Here is a 21,740-nt window from a genome sequence, read left to right as displayed (position 1 = left end):
CTATAATTCAAATTTGGAAACTCTACCCGTTATTGTTATCTTCCATTCAAACCAAAATCCACCAAAAATGCCCTGTCCCCAAATTTAAAACCACAGAAACCCTGTACTCTGAAGCCAAACTCATTACAAACTTAATGGAATTAATTGGATCTGCAATGAAGGAGAGAGTGAAAGTGAAAAGGTAAGAAGAGAGTATTGATGTCTTTTAAAATTTAGTTAATTTGGAGTAATATATAATTTTATAAATAGCAATAATTAGAGATAATATAATATTTAATTTTTTACATTTAATCAATATTTTTTTTTGTTAATAAGAAGGATTAAACAATATAAACATGATATAATATCGTATAATACGTTTTTTATAAAATAATTTAATAAATTAAATGATGGTTTCATTTGTAATTTTAATAAAAATATTAGTATTTAATTTTTTTAAATTTTATAGATAAAAAATTAAAATTACTCCAAAAACATTGGGTGAGATAAAGTCTTTTGACCTTAAAATAATAATAATAATAATAATTGCACTCTATTCAAATAGGCATCCAATGATAAACAACCTTTATTCTCTTCTCCTTAGGGTAGGGAAGTTAAGGATTTAATTAATTTCAAAAACTAAACACGTTAAATCATGACTTGAAGTCAACATTAGTTAATTATCAAAATTGCAACAGGGAATATTCCTTATTTATTTAATAAAATTATATGTAATCATTTTGAACATATAAAATATATATACAAATGATATATTATCATTTAATTAAATAATTTTAAATTAAAAATAAAATAATATTTAATTATATAATAACACATATATATATATATATATATATATATATATATATATATATATATATATATATAGACACAGGTAAAATATAAACCTATAAACCTATACTATTGCTCCTATTTATTATTTAATAATATAATTCAGATCAAAATATTTTCTTACTCTAACAAACGTGTCAGATTCCTCGCTTTTGTTTTTGTTGGAAGGAAAGCAAATTCTTACACCACTTGGCAAGTTATATATATATTTTAAATAAATATATTTTAAAATTAATATTTTGTTGATTTTTTTTTGGTAAACGGATAACCTATTTGGATTAGTTGGACAGGTAATCCCTACTTTTGTATATTTTTATTTTAAATTTAAAATAAAAATAATTTTTGAAATAAATTAAAAATTAATAACAAACTAAAACTGAAAGTAAGTTGTCAATGATTTGGCCAAATTCGATAGGAAACACACTAACTACTGTGTGATCTTATCGAGTGGCACTTCGTCTGGTGTAATTCAAGCCAAATTGCACCCTTAGGCTAATCATGTTAATTGAAATTTTATTTAACTTAGTATAATTTCTAGCCAAATTACACCTCTGGGGCAAAATTATGTTGGTCGCAATTTCGTCTAACCTAGTGTGATTTTAGTAAGGACAAACTTTTCTGGATGCAATTTAATCATAATCAGACTAACCAAGGGGCAATTATGGGATTAATGCAAATTTGCATGCCCACCTTTTTTAAAATCCTAGATTTTTAATTTTTTATCTAGGGTTTAGGAAAGCTAAAATAATTTTTATGCTCTTCCGTTGTTCGCTCCTTTTTGAGTTGTAATTTGGGTAGGAGTTTGAAATAAAAACATTTAAGGGTGAGAAGTAAATTTTTCAAAACCTAGGGTGGGAAAAGAATTTTCAAAACATTTAACCTTTTAGTTACACATGACAAAAACATTTTGCTACCATGTCTGACTTCTTTGCATAGATAGACTCTTGGTAAGCCTTGAGATCAATTAACTTGTCAACACATTGTTCGATTTCATCATCAACTTATAATTGCCCAATGTGAATGATAAAGTTGACAAAGAAGTAGACTAACTCGCTTGCAAAGTTTAGGTGTGATTATGACTCGAGAGTCTGGGATGAGTTGTTAGAGAAAAGAATGATGATGGGTTACAACTGGAAACAAAAAAAGAAATAAATAAAAGTGAAATGAAATGAAATAATAAGATCATTACATAAGTTTGATATTTAAATAGTTTTTTAATTTCGATTAATTTAGGGTTATGTAGCCATTTTTTAAAATGAAATGATAAGGATAAAATAGTAATTTTACAAATTGGCATTCTTTTTTTTTATTATTAAGTTTGATTTTGAATAAAAAAAGATGTTGTATATGAATAAGGGTGAAAAGAATTTCAGGCAAACCTTGGGTGGGATCACATAATTTATTCATGTACAGTTAGACACGTCAATTGGGTCGGGCCAAATGGAGGCCCGACTCAAAGTACGAAAAAAAAGTTCGAACACGATAAAACCCGATATGATACTGTAGAGTACCGGCCGGGCCAAGCTTAGGGCTTTGATATTAGGCCCATGGGTTGGCCCAGCCCGACCTAGTATTGTTTATAATTTTTTTTTTTGGGCGGTATAAGCAAAAGGCAGCAGAAGCAGCCTTGCGGCAAAAGCCTTGCATAATTTAAATTTTTTTTTAAAATAAAACTATTTTATTTTTCTTCATTTTTACTTTTATTTATAAATCTTTTAATCACTCAATTTCAATTATTTCATTATATTTTCAATCTCATTAACTCTCTTTCAAAAAATATCTAAATTCATAAATAATAATTCTTTATATTTACAATTTTATTTTTATTTTAATTTTATAATTACAAAATATTATAAAATATCTAAATTCACAAATAATAATTATTTATTTTTGAAGAATTCAGAGATTTAAATATAGACGATGAATAGATAAATATTATATAGTAGATATATTTTATTTATGTTTGTAATTTATACTGTATGTAAATTAATTTATTTATACTATGTTATCAATTTATAATATTTTTCATTATATAACTACGATATTCCTCCGCCACAAGTGAGAGATTATAAATAAAATATTCGGATATTATTATCGGTTTTAATAATTGAAAAAAATTTATGTTAAAAAAATTTAATTAAATTTTTTAAAAAAAAATTGGTTAAATGGGTCGGCCCGGCCCAATTAAAGCCAAATTCGGCCCGATTAAGACCCGCTATTATATGGGCCGGGCCTTGGGTCTTTATATTTTAATGGGCCAATCCGAAAGCCCATTACTGTTTGGTTCTTAGGCCCGGCTCGACTCATTGACATCTCTACGTACAGTTGTTGTTGTGATAGGGGTATTTCGGGTATAAAAGTTAATTGGATTAAATCTAAGACTGTCATTTGCCCAATACTGATAATAACAATTAATATAAGGCAGGGTATTTTCGAAAATAAACTAATTAAATTTATTACATTCTTGACGAGAGAGATGAATCTCACTCACGCGTCACTTCAAAAAAGGACCAATAGAACAAAAAGTTTAACAGAAGGAAGTACAGGTGTCATCTGGCCCTGGAAGAAGCGCGTGGGTATATGAAACGCATTACAGTTAAGGGCGGCTGTGGATAATAAAGTGGTCCACAGAAGAAAATGACGTTAAATTATTAAAAAATAAAAAAGAAAAGAAATGGTAGAGTAATGGTGGAAAAAATATATGTATTATTATTATATTATTAAAAGTGACAACCAAGAAACCGGAGAGAGACTTGAAATGCTTGGCTAGAGAGAGAGTTTCTTGAGAGGAGACATGTCGAAGTTCTTCCCATCAGTTGCATTTTATGCTGCTTCTTCTCTCAACAGATCCCAAAGGTTCTCACTTCTCTTCTCTCTTCTGTGTTTTCTCATTCATTCATTCTAATCAGCTTCCTTTTGTTTTTGTTTTTTACTTTTGTTGCTTCACTTGACTTTCTCTTTTTCTTTCACTCTCTCTTTACCTTTTTTCCGGTTTGTTTGTTTTTGGGTGGTAGTAGAATCCAAGTGGGTTGTTTTTATTGGTTGTTTTTTTTTAAATGCATGTGCAGTTTGAGATCAAGTTGGTGTGAAAATAGTAAAGTTTGTGATTTCTGGTAAAGTGCTTAGTACTGTTGATTTCTGGACTTATTGTTGTTTTTAGATGTTTTTATCTTCTTCTAAAACAATTTATATCTCTAGCAAAGTTTTCCATTTCTGGAAATGAATTGTGACTGCATTTTTTGCCCACTTATTGCCTGAGGTTTTGTTTGACTGAGCTTTAGTTTTGTTTTCATTAAGTCAATGACTTTTCACCGGCTCATTGCATTGAATAAGATGCCAGCCTCTGGCTTATATGGTTGGTGGGCTTGTTTGCGTCTGATTTGCTGTACACTTTGCATGTACACAAAAGCGCCAGCCTTATCTCTCCATATTGAATAAAAAAAATGTTTTGGCTGGCACTTATGTGTCCGTTTCAGGTTTTCTGAAACTAGGGTTTACTCTGCTAACAAAGTAAACTAGCTTGGTTTGTTTGCTTTTGTATAGAAAATTCATCGAGAAATCCTTTCTTGTTGTTCTTATATGGTCATAGTTTGGATCCAAAATTGGTGTTGATTTATAGTTAAAGGCATTGTAATAAGGTTAGCTGATGTATATCTGGTTTTTTTCCTTGCTTTATTTACCAACGCATGAGATGAAAAATTGTCTCTTGTTGACCTCATAAGTGTGCTCATTACACGTCCGTTATCAGGCATATGCTTGTACCTGCTTTAAGTTTTAACTTTGAAATAATAAATAAATAAGAGAGATGGAAAAGTAATGAAAACATCACTGATCTTTTATCAATGGTTTTTCCACTATTAAAGCTGTGTTCTGGGATTGGTGTAGTGGTGTAAACGTTCTCATACTGTGATGTTGAAAGGTTTTTGACCACCGGCTAAGGCTATTAGTATTTGCGTGTTTGTTTCTTTTTTATTTTTCAGAACCCATTTTTGGCCTTCCTTAGTACTGTTGATTTTTAAGAGAGTAGAGCTAGCATTGTATGATCTAGGCATCCCTTAATTTATAATGCAGTTATAATTGTTTGGCTATATATATTAATTTTCCCTGTTAAGGGTTTTTAGCTGGATGATTTCCCTACATATGATCATATGAGTGTTTGCTCATGTGGTATAGACATATATCATAAAATTGTTTTAGTGATAGACTGTGGTGTAATATATGTTGTTTGGAGATCTTGAAATATCATTTTCTAACTTCAATAAGCCAACTTAAAAAAACCAGTTGTTGTTATCTAAGTAAGATTTTATGAACAATGTCACACCGCTATAGTTTTTTGGTACATCCTCTTTTTGGTGGCCTTAGTGCATGGTGTTATGTGAATTTTTATCCTCATAACACTGTTGCATTCATGTTCTTTCAGCTTGTCATCTTTTTGCTGATTCATATTTTTTCTTCGTTATGATTGTTAATCTAAATCATTTAGCCAGTAAGATTCATTTGCAAGCTGGGATATATCAATGGTGTATCATTGTATTAAGTGAAATCAAAATATATATATATATATATAGAGAGAGAGAGAGAGAGAGAATTTTTTGTGTAGAATTATGTCTTTCTTGTTTTTTTTAAAATATATTGAACATTGCATGGTGTGTTACCACATTTTTTCTCAATATTTTTTAAAAGCTAATTTTTTTTTTGTCTACTTTTCCTTTGATTAGCTAAACCAACGCGGGGGAAACGACACTGTTGGTTATTTAGGATTTTTTTGAATTTCTTCATGAAGGTTTAGGACAATTGGTGAAATCTATGGCTATTCGAATTCAAGACTTAACCAAGAAAAATTATGATCAAAGTTCTGGTCATTCTGTGCCCCATTTTTCTGTTAGTTGTCCATCGTGGTGGAATTCAAGTGAACAGCAAATTTTGCAGTCTTTACCCAAGATTAGTAGTCCGAAGGTGGAATCTCCACACCAGTTTTTTCATGATGGAAAGTATTTAGGTCTTCAACTAGCAGACCAGGAATCATCCTCAGCTCAATCAATTGGTCAATCTCACTGTGAAGTGAGTGGTGTAGGAGGGGTGGATTCTCAAGATCAATGCATATCATCAGAATCTGGTATTTATACTTTCAGATTAATGATTTTTTGGCCATTAGAAAACATTTTTTTTTGTCTCACTTCTGTTGCTATTATAAGAGTATTGCTGTCATACTACAAAATGAGACAGAAAAGAGAAGAAAATTATATAATTTGGTAAAAAAAATTAAGTGGCAGGTATTAATAGGCTCAGAATCTTAAACATGCTGTGTCTTGCTACACCTTTTATGTGCATACTTTTTCTTCTTTGGTTTGAATTGCTCATGAGTGGCTCACAAACATTGAAGCTTTACATCCTTCGTTTCTTTTTCCCAATTCTTTCTTATGATATGCTGTCCTTGTTTGCTGTTACAAATTGGTCTCCATATCAGAAATGCAAAACCACGATTCTGTAATCTCAAAGCACTATATTTCTGCAATAATTTGTGCCTGGTGCTGTGTAAATGTGGTAATATCTCTATCTGCCCCTAGCCTGCTTCTTGCTGCACTTAATTCTTTCAATGAGAAGTTATGGGAGGAAATATGGGGAAGTTGAAATGTCATAGTTTGTAAGAGGGGAATAGTGATCTTTAGAATTAGCTTCCTTCTGTTTATTAGTAGATTGTTGCCTCAAATAGAGCAGAGTATTGTTATTGATTTTTTTTCATGAAGGTTCATGTTATCTCTAGAAACATATCTCTTGTCTTCTTAATACATATGCTTATATTTTCCTGGTTCATGTATTTCCCTTCTTCCCCACATAGTTGGTAGTACCTTCCCTGGTTATGGCACAGTGTTATTGGGTTCTTGTGGAACATTGTTGCAGAATCATTAATAAATTTTTTGAGAAACAAAAAGGCTATCTGCTTTTTGTGTTCTTGTTGAACACATTGTACCTATATTATGATGTCACAAGTCCCATTTCTGATGAGATAAGTTGATTTGCTGTACTTTAATTTTGGTTTGGGACTTTAAATGTTTGCATAAACTAATCTGAATAATAATCTGTGTTAAGTTAATTCAAATGAATTTGTCTTCGCATGCATTCAGGTCAAGATGAAAGTTGTGGGAAGGGTGTGGAAGGTCAAATGAAGCCTGTTTTCCCATTGAGCAATTCTGAAATTGTGTTCAACCCGCAACATGCTTATTATAACCAATCAATGGTATGTTGAAATGTGGTTTCTGGATTGCAGCTTGTTTGCTCAGTTGTGAAACTAATCGTTCCGACCTATTTCAGGCTCATACTCCATATCCTTATGGTGATCATTATTTTGGTGGATTATTCGCTCCATATGGACCACAAACACAAGCTCTTGTAAGTTTGCACTGATTATGCACATGCAACTGCCCTAAACAGTTTTTATTTGGGAAATCATAGTGAATGTTAATTTGCAATAAATAGCTTGCCATGAATGAAAGGAAGTTCTATTTCTTATTAGAATGTGGGGATGGTTTTCCAATATCTGTGCTAAGGCTAAACTATACTTTTGACCTGTGGGTCTGAGAGGTAAAAGATGGAGCTTAGACCATCTGTTTTCATTGGTGCCTCATTTCATTCTAAGTATGTCTGTTAAATAACTTTCAATGATAATTGCTCTTATGAGTCTTCTCAATAAATCATCAGATCCAACCTCACATAGGCTCCCTCATGATGGGGATAGCACCTGCACGAGTCCCATTGCCCCTTGATCCTGCAGAAGATGGCCCCATTTATGTCAATCCAAAACAGTACTATGGGATACTGAGAAGAAGACAATCACGGGCAAAGCTTTTGACCCAGAACAAACTTGTCAAAACTCGAAAGGTATGAATGCTTAGTTGGCGTATGTTTAAACTTCTGGTTCCACAGAGGAGTCAGTAGACTCAAAAGTTCTGTGAAACTCATCTCTGTGGTTGAACTATCCATTTATGTGAATTTATGCTTCCTCAATAGGGCCTCTTTTCCACTTATTTTATGTGAATTTGTGCTTCCTCAATAGAGCTTTTTATCCACTTATCTCAACACTTTTCAATAAATTGCAGCCATATCTTCATGAGTCTCGGCATCTTCATGCAGTAAACAGGGTTCGAGGATCTGGTGGACGTTTTCTGAGCTCTAAAAAGCTCCAGCAGGCTGATCCAACCAGCATTAGTAGTGCCAGAGGCATTTCAGACACCAACCATTTCCATAAAAAGAACACTACGTCAGAATTTGAAAGTCACTCAGGAACAATGGAATATGTTGCTTCAGTAACATCCTGCTCAGAGATCACTAGTGTATCCAACAGTGAATTCATTTTGCAGCAGGCAGAGCGTGGGTTCTCTGCCATCCAAAACCATGGGAGACTTGTGTGCAGTGAAATGCAGCACTGTGCTTCAGTTGCTCGGTGAGATAACATCACCGGCAGGCAATTCATCCTTGGCTTCTTTAATCTACTTGAATGTTAAAGAGATACTACATACCAGGATCTTCCTTCTACTATTTATGCATTTGATGTAGGGATGTCAATGCGGTTGTGAAAAGTGTGTTTGTTCTTTTGCATTTGGTTTTAAAAATTTGGAGTTTATTTTCTTCTCAAGTCTTCTCACATATAAAGTGATTGTGTGCATTCCGCATCTTGAATGCCGATATTAGTAGAGAATGTATGAGTTGAGCCGAGCATGAGTTTGGCTTGGATCAAATCCAATCCTAATTCTAGCCGACACTTTAGTTGACCGTCTTCCATAAGTTGGTTGCCTGTGGAAGCAATATGAGAGGCCATTTGTGTCATCGGGTCTGCAATTTTCTTTTGAACTCTTCGTGGAGGATCAGACCCTAACCCTCTCTGCCAATTGGCCGGAAGTCCTTTACTTCTGCCTCGTGCTAGACCATTTGGCTTGCTGCAAGGACGACCCTTCCTTCTCTTTTATAATTTATCCCTTAATAATTATGCTTCAAGTCGCATCAATTGTTAGGTTGTAGGTCTTCGACATATGTCTAACACCTCGACAATTTAATTGTTTGACATAGATGTATAGACAACTCAGACCAACTACATGTAGATAACTCACTTTGTTCCACTTAATATGGGTACGAACTCTTCGAGTAAGGGAATATTCAAGTTAATCGATTGTGAGCAAGTGTCTCTCAAGATCAAGAGATTCAAATCAATGTAGTAAGCAAATGAGTATAACTATCATTATATCAACTAAACTAGTTTTGTCACATTGATGAATGAGAAATGTATTGCTCCAGTGACACATTGAATACAAGGTAATTGAACTAATCATGATAACATGTACCACATTTAATAAAAAACAATATTGTTGTATCCAACCCTTTTGAAATATAATAATTCTGATGATACGTATACCCTTACAATAAAACAAACATATAAACCTAGTAAAATCTTAAGCACCACGTGCACTTTATGATGACTATTCTTTCGTTCCAAGTATATATGTTGAATAACAAAGTGAAAGAAAGATTTTTTTGGAGCATTTGAATCCTTTGAAAATAAAGTTTTTCAAGAGATTTTTAAGTATTTTTAAGCTTACACATAATACACTACAAACTCAAGTTAATAATAAACAATGAAGACATACTAGTACCTGCTAAGTAAGGGTAGATTCAAACCAAATTTATTCAAATTCGAGATTTATTTGAACAAGTCCCAAACGAGTTAAGCTCAAATGAAATTGAGCCTGAAACTTTAATATTTTTGAGTTTAAGCTCGAACTGGACTCGCGAGCTATAAATGTTGATACAAAATAATATTATTTTAATCAATATATATTAAAATAATGTCATTTTAATAATGAGCAAGTTAAAAGTTTTAGTTCGAATTGAATTCGAATCAAACTCGAGTTTGACTCTTTTGAAATGAGCCAAACTTGATGAACCTGAACTTAATTTCATGTAAATCAACTGAGCTCGAATTTAACTAGACTTGAATCTACCCTTATTAGTAAATATGGTTGAATTCAAATCAAACCAATTTTGAGCTCGATTCATTTCAAAAGATCTAAGTTTGAGTTTGATTCAAATCAAATTTTAGTTCTATTCGTTACTAAAACTATATTATTTTAATGTATATTGATCGAAATAATATCGTTTTATGTCAAATTTTTTAAGTTTATGAACTTAACGAACTGAATATTCTTAAAGCTCGAACTTAAAAATATGAAACATTCAAATTTTAGCTCGTTTAAACTAAGTTTATTTTGAATTTGTTTAAACTAAATTCAAGGTTGAGATCAAATAAACTCGATTCAAATCCAGAGTTACCGCAAGTATGTTTATCTTGAATTTTAATTTGGTGGAAAATTGGAAACCCCAAATTGATAAAAAAATGACTAAATGTGGACTTTACATTTCTCATACCGTTTGGCTTCATGCTCCGGAGTGCTTTGGTTACTTTAACCAAGTCAGTATCCAAGAACTGACATCACATACTTCTGAAAAATAAGTAGGTACAAGTACAAGCAACTCGTACAAAATAAAGCAAGCATAGATTCATACAGCAAAGAGAAAATCCACAGCAATGGTGTCATACGTGAGTGCATTTTTTTACGGAGTTGGAGGCATAGTCATGGCCGGGATGGCACTGTTGGTTGCTTTCCAAGAAAAGCTTGTTTACGTCCCGGTTCTTCCTGGTCTCACTAAATCCTACCCGATTACGCCCGCCAGACTTCGTCTTAGCTACGACGACGTTTGGCTTCGATCCTCCGATGGTGTTCGTCTTCATGCCTGGTTCATTAAACTCTTTCCCAATTGCCGAGGTCCGATCGCAATTTTTTAAGCTCGATTCGTTTTTGCTTTTTCTTTTTTACCATTATTTTTTGAATTTTATGATTAATAGTTAGGGTTTCGTTTTGAGGTGATTATTTCAGTTTTATAACTACAGAGTCAACTAAGGCTCATTTCCATGTGAACGAATGTCTTCTGTAAGATTTGTGTGATTCTTGGTGATTTCCATTCTTCGCGCTTAATATTTCAATCATAGATTGTGTAATTATTTACTTGAGCGCTCTTTAGCTGGAGTTAAAGGTTAGAAGTTGATAAGTAGCTGTGGTTGAATAATATGAGGTTAGGTTTTGACTCTGTAGAATAGTTTATGGACAGAAAATGCCTTACCAAGGGGATTTTTGCTCAATTTTGACTGTTCAATGTGGTCACAATAAAATATTGTTTTGAATGTGATTTGTTACAGGTGTTAAGTTCGGTTTGTCTTGGAGAGAGGAAATGCATTTGGATTTTGGGTGATCATTGATTGTTGTATAATAAACGCGTGTTTGGTTGATTTGTTTTCTTCTTTTAGTTTTGTTGGATATTTCGGGTAAAAATTGAAAGAAAATTTTCATTAGGATACTGGATAATAACTACCATTATCATGTGAAAATTATTGTCTCTGCATTTACTCAGTACTCATTGGTTCATTTATAATTAGCTTTTTTATCATTTTTTTTATTTTGTTAATTCTTAGGACTAAGTTAATTATTTCTACATTCAAGGCTTAAAATGTATAAGCTTTTGGTTTTGCAGGTCCAACCATTTTGTTTTTCCAAGAGAATGCAGGAAGTATCCTTATAATTATCACTATAGATACATTGAAGAGTTTTTGAATTAGATATTTGTTAAATTAAATTTGCATCCCTTGGGCTTGATTCTGCTATAGTCTGTCTTTAAATCCTGTTTCTCTTTGTGGAAACTTAACTCGGACCCGTAGATATCGCTCACCGTCTTGAAATGATTCGCATAATGATACAGAGATTGCGCTGCAATGTGTTCATGCTTTCATATCGAGGGTTTGTACTTATCTATCATAATAAGTTCTCTGGATTTCTTTGTTTATAAATTCTGAAATGGTCTTTGTATGCTGCTCGCCTAGCTGGATGGAGACTAATGCTTCATTTGTATAAACAGTTATGGAGCAAGTGATGGCTATCCTTCTCAGCATGGAATTACAAATGATGCTCAGGTGTGCTTTTCCATCAATTCAGATGTTTGATATCTGAATTCTGCTATTCTAAATTCTAGCAGTGTTCTCATTAGTATATTTTTCCTTGTTAGGCTGCATTGGATCATCTTTCTCAGAGAACTGACATTGACACATCTAGAATAGTTGTATTTGGAAGGTCACTTGGAGGTGCTGTTGGTGCTGTCCTTACTAAAAACAATCCTGATAAGGTATCATCCTAATCTTTCTCCTTACCTTTATTTATTTATTTCTCCTGATATTGATAATGCTATTCCAAACTTGTGTACCAGAATTGGCATCCAAATTGACATGGCTAGTGATTTGGCATTTTTTTATTTTCTTTTATTCCATCATTTTTCCCCTGTAATGCTACTATTGTCTACTGATTTTTGCGTTTGATTTCACATGGCAACTGATTGGCATATCCAAGTTAGATTCTGTATAAGTTGTAACTGAAACACTATTAAACAAGTTGGAAAGATTGTAGTATTGAATATTGTCCTTCTTCCCCACTAAATTTGATGAACCACTGCATGTGGTGGCTTAAAACTATTGGATCTTCTTGTATGGTTGGCTAGAATGATAATGGAAGAAAATAATTTTGAAGCTTTGGTTTTACATTGGCTGCTGAAGCAGCAGCACGGTGCATAATCTGTTGTGAGAAGTCTTTCATTATTCTGTACTGTTTGGACTATGGTTAGATATTGTTACAGTTTGATCAATGATAATTCATTGCAAGTTTGACCACCTTTTCAACATAAAAGCTAGGGTTTCCTTCATTAGGATGTAGGTGTTATGTCTGAGGTATTGACTAGTCAGTGACTCCTACACTGATTTTTTTTGGAAGTTGTTTAAAGAAGTGGAGAAATTCTAAGCTTTCATATTTTACAATTTCTTTGTGGCACAATTTAAGTCTATGTGCCTCATAGATTCGGAGAAGATTTGAAAGAATACAATACGAGCTGGGGATGAGATAAAAAAGACATGTAATACATGGCTAAAACAAATCTGTTGGCCTCTATAAAGTGGTAAGGCCTAGTGGGTTACCCTGTTGGGACAAAGTTGTTGGGCCAACTTGATAGTTATAACGTAATGCATTGGTGTCCATATTAGCTACTTGTGATAGCATTTCCTTTTCCAGCTGTATCTTTTAAGTAATTATTTAAAGTTAATTCTAAGCAAGCACTTACCTGACTGTTAGATCTCAGTAGTCTTATTCATTTATCTGTTTACTTGTGTCTTATTTACATCACAAAGTTCCAAGGTCTTTGTGTTACTTTATGGTATTTAATCTTTTGAATTTTTTTTTGAGAAATAACTTTTTAGTAATATAATCAATTAATGCGGGCAAAACATGAAACAACTATTGAATAATGTAGGTACACCTAGTTTGGTGCCTCCATAGTGATCCCCTGCCCAAAATCTTATTGTTTGAAGTCTTATATTTTCTATGGGGGTTATCTTTGGGCTCATTACTATTTTATCTTCCTTTGTTTTGCAGGTTTCTGCATTGATACTGGAAAACACTTTCACATCTATTCTGGACATGGCTGGAGTTCTACTGCCCTTTTTGAAATGGTTTATTGGAGGCAGCTGTTCAAAAGGTCCCAAACTTCTTAATTTTCTTGTACGTTCTCCATGGAGTACAATTGATGTCATTGGCGAGGTGAGGCTTTTAGTAAAATCTCCTGCTCTACAGCACCCCTTGTCTGGATCTATATCATGGGAAGACATCTGACTGAATGTTGGACATTGTATCAACATAGTATACATGTCATAAGACGTATTAGCTCTTGAAATTCACATGCGTTGCATGCCTGCACTGTTATGCAGTGTGACTTTCTGATGCTATGAGCCCATTTTCAGGATTTTGTTTGCATCTTCTATTAAATTTTAAACAATGCAGGGTGTTGATTCTCACCTTCTGCTGTTTCCTTAATCCTTGCTTCACTTTGTTTTCAAGTTTTCAAAAGGTTTTTCATGACTCCTATATTGGATTTATCACTACAGATTAAGCAGCCGGTCCTTTTTCTCTCTGGATTGCAAGACGAGATGGTTCCACCATTTCATATGCAAATGCTGTATGCTAAAGCAGCTGCTCATAATAATCAAACCAAGTTTGTGGAATTTCCTTCTGGCATGCATATGGATACTTGGCTGTCTGGTGGCGATCACTACTGGAGGATGATACAGCAGTTCCTTGATCAACATATTCCTGAGAATAAAGAAACTGAATCATCAAGAAATCATACTGGTATTCTTTCTTCCCTGAATCGCCTTTAGTCTTGGTGTTGCAAACCACACCAGCCACCAGATGGGAGCTGAAGTAACAATTATACTGATGTTATATGAAAAAGGCCAAGGAAACAAGTGGATTCATTGAATTGTTTTTGCCCTCAGACTTTGAATGTCAAATATGATGTTCTGTTCAGGCCTTTAGTTGACGATCCATTTAAGGGAATCAAGTTATGTTAATATCTGGAAGAAAGCCTTTTTCATCATTCAAGTACCAAACTTATGGCCTGAACAGAACATCATATTTTTTTTTCATCATTGCAAAATGCTTTCTCTGCCTGTGAACCATAAGAGATATGGTTTCTTATCCTCACAAAACTTTATTGGGGTATATTTTTCTGGTATTTGTTTAACACCGAATTGCAAAATTGCTTGAACTTTATTGCTTTTCTTACTTATAATCACTTCATTAGTTCAATTTGCCACCATAGAAATAGTGGGAAATTTATAACTTCGCTTTGTGCCAAACATGTCTTCAACTCAGACATCCTTTCTTCAATTTTTTCTTGTTTATGTTATGGTATTTTCAGATTTTGAGGGAAGGTGACTGTTTGCATGTGAAGTTTTTGAGATTTATTGATTGGTACAGACCAGGACCTCATTCTCCTGTTTGTTGAAGTTGCAGCTGTTAAAAGCACACTATGAGTTACCACATCTTGAACCCTGATGTACCATTCAGATTTTTCTCTTGAAGAGCTGTTGGCTTAACAAACTTAAGTAGACACCAGAAAGATGTGAATGCCCATTCGAACATTGTAAGATTTTGACATATAGACTGAATGCTTATTCTGACCAATTCATTGTGTAAAATAAGAATTACGAAGTTTTTGGAAGTGCAGGTAGATTTCTTGTATTTATGTGCAGACAAGACTGTTATTTGATAATTGTCTCCCTGACATCCTTAACATTTTTGGTCTTTCGAGTTCTGCTCATTTTACTTTTTCTGATTTAATCAGTAGCACTGAGATCGTCTTGTCTGAACGGTCAACTTTGTCAAGTATTCAATTTGTTTCAAAGAAGACTACCATCATAAGACTCAGATAATGGAATAATTCCACTGGTTAGCTTTATTATTTATTTATTTTTTTCTTATGTAATACATCAACATTTAATTTCCCATTTTGACAATAAATTTTCAGAAAAAAAAAAAAGATTTGAATAATAAATTGCAGGAAATTGGTTTATTTCAAGTTGATAATTTGTTTGTTGGGTTGGCTCACGTATAGGGTTAGATTCGAATTGATTTAAGTTTAAGTTTAGGGTAATTCAAGTTTGATTCGGTTTGAGAGATGTTGAGTGCATGCTTTGAGTTCCAGTTTTTTGAGTTCATCTCAAAGTTGTTTGAACTTGGTTCTAGGGTTGACTTGAATCGAATTGGGTTAGTTTTATTCAAATTTATTTATTTTGAATATGAATCAAGTTCGAGTTAATCTCGTTTAAAAATCGAATCAAATTTGAGTTATGAAGAGTTGGATTTTCTTTGGTTCACGAATTGGATAGATTGTTCGATTTGGTTTGAACTTGGCTTGTGATTAAATTTGAATTATGTTAAATAATATCATTTTATTAATGAACTATGAATTCAAATTATGAATTTAAAGCACATATCAAAGTGATGAATTTCAGCGATAAATTCTAGTCAAATTTGAACAGCATTATTTTTATTCAAATCTAACTCAAACCACCTTTAATGTTAGTTCAACAAATTTAAATCAAATTCGAGTCAAGAGATATGTGGATTCGGTTTGGTTTGGTTCGTATTCACTTTTACTCGATTCGTTTAAGAAAAGTCAAACTTAAGTTTGGTTACAATGTCAAGTTTTAAGTTTAATTCAATATTATAATTGAACAAAAAAAAAAGACTAAAATAATATATTTTTTTATATATATTAGTTAAAATAATATCATTTTAATTTATTTATATTAAATTTGTTTAAGTTTGTGAATTTAATAAACTAAATATATTTAAGTTTGAATTCAAAATAAAATTTAAAAATATTTAACTTATATATTCAAATTTAAACCTAAAATTTATTTAAGTTAAATTCACCATAGATTTGTTAAAATTAAATTCATTTCACATCCAAATAAACTCGGTTTGTATCCAGCCTCTTTCGCATCAATAAGGTCTCGGCTCACCAAGCAAGCTTTCAAATCAACTAATTATTGTCTCGACAGGAAAGCCGTTGACAGATTACGGTCCTTACTGATGGCATATTCGTCATTCCAGAGGTATTGCTAGTTCCGATGCCCAGGTAAAATGCCAAAATTGTGCACAACGTAGTACTGTATGCTCCGTTGTTCTTGACATTATCGATGTCCCAAAACGGAGACAATGTGGCAAGGGTAATCCTTGACGAACCCTCCCTTGCGCAGGCTAATACACTGAGCACCCCGATGAGCTCCCTTTCAGCTCAAAGATTCATTGCTAAACCGAGACACGTGTGCGGCAGGCACCCGATCTGACCTATCACAGATTTGAAACTGTGACCAATTTACTGATCTGAACTCCGGAACCCTCCCAATGAGAGACGAATTCAAATCCGTTGCAGGTGGTTCTACGTGGCTGAAAATCAAAACCAAAGGATGGATGCCACGTGGAAATAAAGTCTTTATCGTCCGCGTCAGACTAAAGCATCTTCTCTTCTAGTTACCAAAGAATTGACTCTACGAGGTGTTATTTTTATTTCGAAAATTTAATAATTAAAAGATAAAACACCAACCAATTTCTCTGTCTCTGTCTCTGTCTGCTGCTGCTACTAAAATGTCTGTTTTTTGTTACACCCACTGAACAAACTGTTAGATTTCCGACAATATCCACTGTCTCTCAATTCGCGTAATTAATTTATCTCTAATTTTGGAGTGTTGAAGTGATACTGTTGGGAGATGGACGGAGGAGCACAGTACAATCCGAGAACGGTGGAGGACGTCTTCAGAGATTTTAAGGGCCGTAGAACCGGCATGATTAAGGCTCTAACCACTGGTTCGTTTTTCTCCTTATTTCTGTTTTTTTTTTTTTTTAATTTCTCTTAATTTTGAACGTCGTGAGCTTTTAGGGTTTTTCCGTGGTTTTTCTCATTTTGTCACATGCTAATGCTTAACTTTTATTGAATTTGTTTGTTCAGATGTTGAAGAATTTTATCAGCAGTGCGATCCTGGTTAGGGTTTCCGTTTTGAACTCCTTATATGAATCTCCTTTTCTGTAAATATGTTAGCTGCTTTTTACCTCTGTGTGGTTATCTTTACTGTTAGAATTGCAATGTGTTGTGACTGCTTGCTGATTTTATGTCTGTACTATAGCTTCTTCTTCCTATAGCTTTATTCATTTCTCGTGCTTAATCAAAGGACTTTTTTTTTTTTTTGTGTGCTTGTTTTACTTGCTTTGCTAAAGTTTGATTTCGTTTCGGGAGTGTATTTCACAGCATGAGAATCATACTTTTCAGACAGGTTCGTATTGAATTCCATCTTGAGTCATATAAACTTAATGACTAAGATGTTTAAACATGATAATCACAAGGGTTATAGCATTTTGACACCATAAAATTGCCCAAACTTGACAAGAAATGGAGTTAAAATTGTTTGCTTGTGGGGGTCAGTTGCATGATGTCCACATTTTGGTACATCTTTGTAATGTTCTTAATCTATATCCTTTTATCTATTAAAGTTGAAACGAACTGAAATGCCAAGGCATAAATATTTAGTGATTTTATATGTGTGTTTCTTTATTAATGTTTCTTTTCATTTTATTTTCCAGTGAAATATGTGGCCGCATTTGTTTTTGGAACTTAGTCTGTTTATTAAAAGCTGTTTCTTGATCATCAGGGTGATAAGATAGTCATGGCAATAAGTTCATGCTGATATTTTTTATGTAACTGTCAGTTACATGTTTCTATGAGTCTTAAGAAATCTTGGGCCCCTAACTGTCAGTATCAATTATGTGCAATTTTTCATTTTTTGAATTGGTTAATTTTTTTTTCTGAAAGTTGTTGGATTGTTGGTGAGATTTCAATTCCACGGAGGAGTTCCATAACTGCTCTTTGTGTTTTAATAAGTGGTAACTTCTTACCCAACTGAATATTATACCTTTTAGAGAAGGAGAATCTTTGCCTTTATGGATCCCCAAATGAACAATGGGAAGTCAATTCACCTGCTGAAGAAGTGCCTCCAGAGCTCCCAGAGCCTGCATTAGGTATTAACTTTGCCAGAGATGGGATGCAGGAAAAGGATTGGTTGTCTCTGGTTGCTGTTCACAGTGATGCATGGCTACTTTCTGTGGCTTTCTATTTTGGGGCTAGATTTGGTTTTGACAAAGCTGACAGGTATACATCTCTATTTCCCAACCCCTTTTTTAAGTTCATCACTTGTAGAATGTGTAAGTTTGTCATTATATAATATTTAATGTGGTTAGATGTATATCTGTGTAACCAAACTTTTGGAAAACAATCTGGCAAGGATTTGTTGTCTTCAATGCAAACTTTTCAATGTTGGATAGTCAGATTATACTAATTAATTTATACTTCTTTGCTTAGCATATTTTGGTTCATCTCCTTCGTTTCGGGCTTGAGCTCTTATGAAAATATTTCTTCTTTTTTCTTTCAGTTCTTTTTTCCTTTCCCACAAATTAAATTGTGAGCAACGGATGGAAACTTGTACACTGTATCTAATAGCTTGCATTCAATGTCTCGTTTTGATTGGATTGAGAAGAAACACTGATAAGAATTGAGTAGTTGGCTTCTATATTTTAAAATAATCTGTTGTATTCTGTGTAATCTCTGTTAACCCCTAGCTTGTTGTCTATTACAAAGTAAGGCAAATATGATAGCTTAATGTCAATGGTTTGTATTATATTGTCCAGTCATCTATTAATAAGATGCTATTTTTATTTCAGGAAACGTCTCTTCGCTATGATTAATGATCTTCCAACGATTTTTGAGGTTGTTACTGGAAGTGCAAAGAAACAGGGAAAGGAGAAGTCAGCAGTTTCAAATCACAGCAGCAACAAATCCAAGTCAAGCTCTAAAGGGGTAAATGCAGCAAAAATTTCCCTCCCTCTTATAAATTTTATGTAAAACAAATGTGGAATACTTTTTATGTAGTATCAAGTTCTGATTTTTCATGGTTTTATTCATTTCTAGCCAATGATTATTGGATTGAGAGGAATTTACTATGTTTGGACCATAATTTTATGACCTGGTTAAAGGGCCAATGCATGCTTTTGTTGTGAATATCTTAGAGCAACAAGAGTGGGAGTGTGGGTTTGAGTTTTGGAGTTGCCACAGTAATTGAAAATGGAAAATGCCTGGTCTATACCTCTAGATAGGCAGGGTCAAGTTTGGGTGATGATCTAATGGTAATATTTTGATGTAATCATGAAGATAGTTATTTCTGGCATGCATATTTTATTATTTTATCTATTGTGTATATATTATGGGAACCTGCTTTCTGGGGCCAAGTTTGGGAACCCATCTTTTATCTGTTTCCTCTTATATTTCAATTGTTTTTTATATAAATATTGGAAATGACTCTCTTTTTCTACTATTGTTACTCTTATATTGGTTTCTAACAGAAAATTCTGATTTTTTGGGGGGTTGATTCTGATGTTAGTGCTTGACTGGGTACGTTTGGTTCCCATTGATTCAAAGTATCATTATAGCTTTTGTTTCAAGATAGATGGAATGTAATTGGGTGGTTCATGCATTGTAAACAAATACATTTAACTTGAATTGCACAAGATATTGACAAAAGAACTTCAATTGTGAAAGAAACACATATTTTCCTTTTTAAGAAAGACATCCTAAGTCTTTGTTGGATATTTACTGTTCAAATTGATATATCAGTATTATTGACAGATGTGCATAGACAATTAACCTAGTAAACCAAGCTTAAGTGGATTTAGTAAATAATGCATATTTAGCTGTATATTAAGTGCGCTACTTTCATTAATGTGTCATCCAGTTCTCATGTCTTTGTTGCATCATTATTTCTTTGATGAATATGACTGCAGAGGTCTTCTGAATCTGGCAAATTGTCAAAGACTGTGCATCCAAAGGAGGAGGATGAGGGATTGGATGAGGAGGATGAGGAAGAGCATGGAGATACCTTATGTGGGGCATGTGGAGAGAATTATGCAGCTGACGAGTTCTGGATTTGCTGTGACATATGTGAGAAATGGTTCCACGGAAAATGTGTGAAAATCACTCCAGCCAGGGCGGAGCACATCAAGCAGTACAAGTGCCCCTCCTGCAGCAACAAGAGAGCTAGGCCTTGACACCAGAGGTGGGTTCATCTTCTGTAAATTTCTCATGATTAAATTAGCTAACTGTTTAGTTGTTCAGATTTCCTGTATCATGCCATGTTGGTCAGCATATTGTACTCAGTACTTTGTCTTGAAGACTATATCATTAGGATATGTTAGTGTTAAACAGTTTGTAGTTTCTGAATCGAACTGGGAAATGTATTTCCGTTGTCTAGAAATTCCTTTTCCTTCTTAAAGGTGAAAAATTATCCAATTCCACCTGATTACCTCTAATTGATACTAACTTTTGACTTTGTGAAACTCTAACTCACATGTAGTCATCAGCTAGGAATTGAATTGAATGCATATTTTCCTTTTCTTCCCTTTTCGGTTTCAAAAGGTTATTTCCATTCTGTTTCCTATGTGAACATAATCGTTCCCAGGAAATTCTCGATATGTTTAATGGCTTTGATGGGTGTTCACACTTGACAGCGCAATGTAACCTTAATTTTGGCCAAAGGACTGTTTCGCACCCAAGTTTTAACCAATTTCAAAAGCATACCTGTGATATTTCAGAAATCTAAATACTCACCTATCAACTAAATATTATTATAAATAAAGGTAAAATTATCATTTTAATAATAATATTAAAAAATATAAAATTTATTATATTTTTTCCTCTATATCTTAAAAACTAATAACTTCAGTCTTATCTAAAGTTTTTAATTTAAAAAAAATCATATTCTCTCTCTCAAATCTAGGGTTTTTTTTCTTTACCCTTTTTGACGATCGATAACCTCTCTTTTTCACTTTAAACTGTTGTTGTTTTTATTTTTTCACTTCTTTAGCCAAATCCACTCGTCGACAGTGACAATTTGTTTAGCGCTGTCGATGAGTAGATTCAACGAAAAAGGTGAAGAAACGAAGATGACGACGGTTTATGATAGAAAGAGAAGGTTGTCGACACTGGATATGTTAGACAGAGGGATGAAGAAAAGAAAAACTCTAAGTTTAGGAAGGGAGAGGAATGTGACTTTTTAAAATTAAAAAACTTTAAATAGGGTAAAGTTATTAGTTTTTAAAATTTAGGGAGAAAAAATAATGAATTTTATATTTATTAAATATTATTGATAAAATGATGTTTTTACCATTAACCTTAATTAAAAATTTTAACAGCAATTGATTTATAGATCGGTGTTTTGGTTTTTAAGATGTCACAGATATGTTTTTAAGATTGGGGCAAAACTTGGGTGGGGAATAGTTCTTTGGCCGTTTATTTTTAACTGGTCTGGAGAGAGAGGAGATAAACGAGCCACTGACTCTATGGAAAGGGCCTACTGCGATGGCTGCCTTCTTTTTGACTGG

The 21,740-nt window shown here is 33.3% G+C and overlaps 3 protein-coding genes across 7 annotated transcripts; all 3 read left to right on the top strand.

Annotated features, from left to right (window-relative positions):
* The first annotated feature begins 3,202 nt into the window (after positions 1 to 3,202).
* LOC123200140 (nuclear transcription factor Y subunit A-3-like) lies at positions 3,203 to 8,464 on the top strand. Of its 2 annotated transcripts, none has more exons than XM_044615280.1 (6): positions 3,203 to 3,687; positions 5,550 to 5,947; positions 6,957 to 7,069; positions 7,144 to 7,221; positions 7,531 to 7,710; positions 7,929 to 8,464. In XM_044615280.1, exons 2-6 carry the CDS (start codon positions 5,638 to 5,640, stop codon positions 8,274 to 8,276), a joined length of 1,029 nt encoding a protein of 342 aa, XP_044471215.1. In that variant the 5' UTR covers positions 3,203 to 3,687; positions 5,550 to 5,637; the 3' UTR covers positions 8,277 to 8,464. The 2 variants fall into 2 exon arrangements, with proteins under 2 accessions (XP_044471215.1, XP_044471216.1); XM_044615281.1 differs by lacking the exon at positions 3,203 to 3,687 and adding an exon at positions 3,786 to 4,469.
* Positions 8,465 to 10,268: 1,804 nt separating this feature from the next.
* On the top strand, positions 10,269 to 15,047 carry LOC123200758 (alpha/beta hydrolase domain-containing protein WAV2-like). Of its 4 annotated transcripts, none has more exons than XM_044616128.1 (8): positions 10,269 to 10,646; positions 11,410 to 11,445; positions 11,594 to 11,672; positions 11,791 to 11,845; positions 11,938 to 12,054; positions 13,347 to 13,511; positions 13,856 to 14,099; positions 14,760 to 15,047. In XM_044616128.1, the coding sequence occupies exons 1-8, from the start codon at positions 10,409 to 10,411 to the stop codon at positions 14,783 to 14,785; spliced, it is 960 nt and encodes a 319-aa protein (XP_044472063.1). In that variant the 5' UTR covers positions 10,269 to 10,408; the 3' UTR covers positions 14,786 to 15,047. The 4 variants fall into 4 exon arrangements, with proteins under 4 accessions (XP_044472063.1, XP_044472061.1, XP_044472064.1 ...); XM_044616129.1 differs by having other exon boundaries at positions 10,270 to 10,646; positions 14,766 to 15,047; XM_044616130.1 differs by having other exon boundaries at positions 10,270 to 10,646; positions 14,671 to 15,047.
* A 1,406-nt stretch (positions 15,048 to 16,453) lies between these two features.
* On the top strand, positions 16,454 to 20,649 carry LOC123200760 (PHD finger protein ALFIN-LIKE 4-like). Its single transcript, XM_044616131.1, has 6 exons — positions 16,454 to 16,814; positions 17,012 to 17,123; positions 17,266 to 17,298; positions 18,231 to 18,459; positions 19,029 to 19,164; positions 20,145 to 20,649. The coding sequence occupies exons 2-6, from the start codon at positions 17,027 to 17,029 to the stop codon at positions 20,406 to 20,408; spliced, it is 759 nt and encodes a 252-aa protein (XP_044472066.1). The 5' UTR covers positions 16,454 to 16,814; positions 17,012 to 17,026; the 3' UTR covers positions 20,409 to 20,649.
* Positions 20,650 to 21,740: the final 1,091 nt, after the last annotated feature.

This window comes from Mangifera indica, chromosome 17 (assembly GCF_011075055.1).
Source record: "Mangifera indica cultivar Alphonso chromosome 17, CATAS_Mindica_2.1, whole genome shotgun sequence".
Lineage (NCBI taxonomy): Eukaryota > Viridiplantae > Streptophyta > Magnoliopsida > Sapindales > Anacardiaceae > Mangifera > Mangifera indica.
Note: the sequence above shows the minus strand (reverse complement) of the source record. Positions and strands in the feature narration are given on the sequence as shown.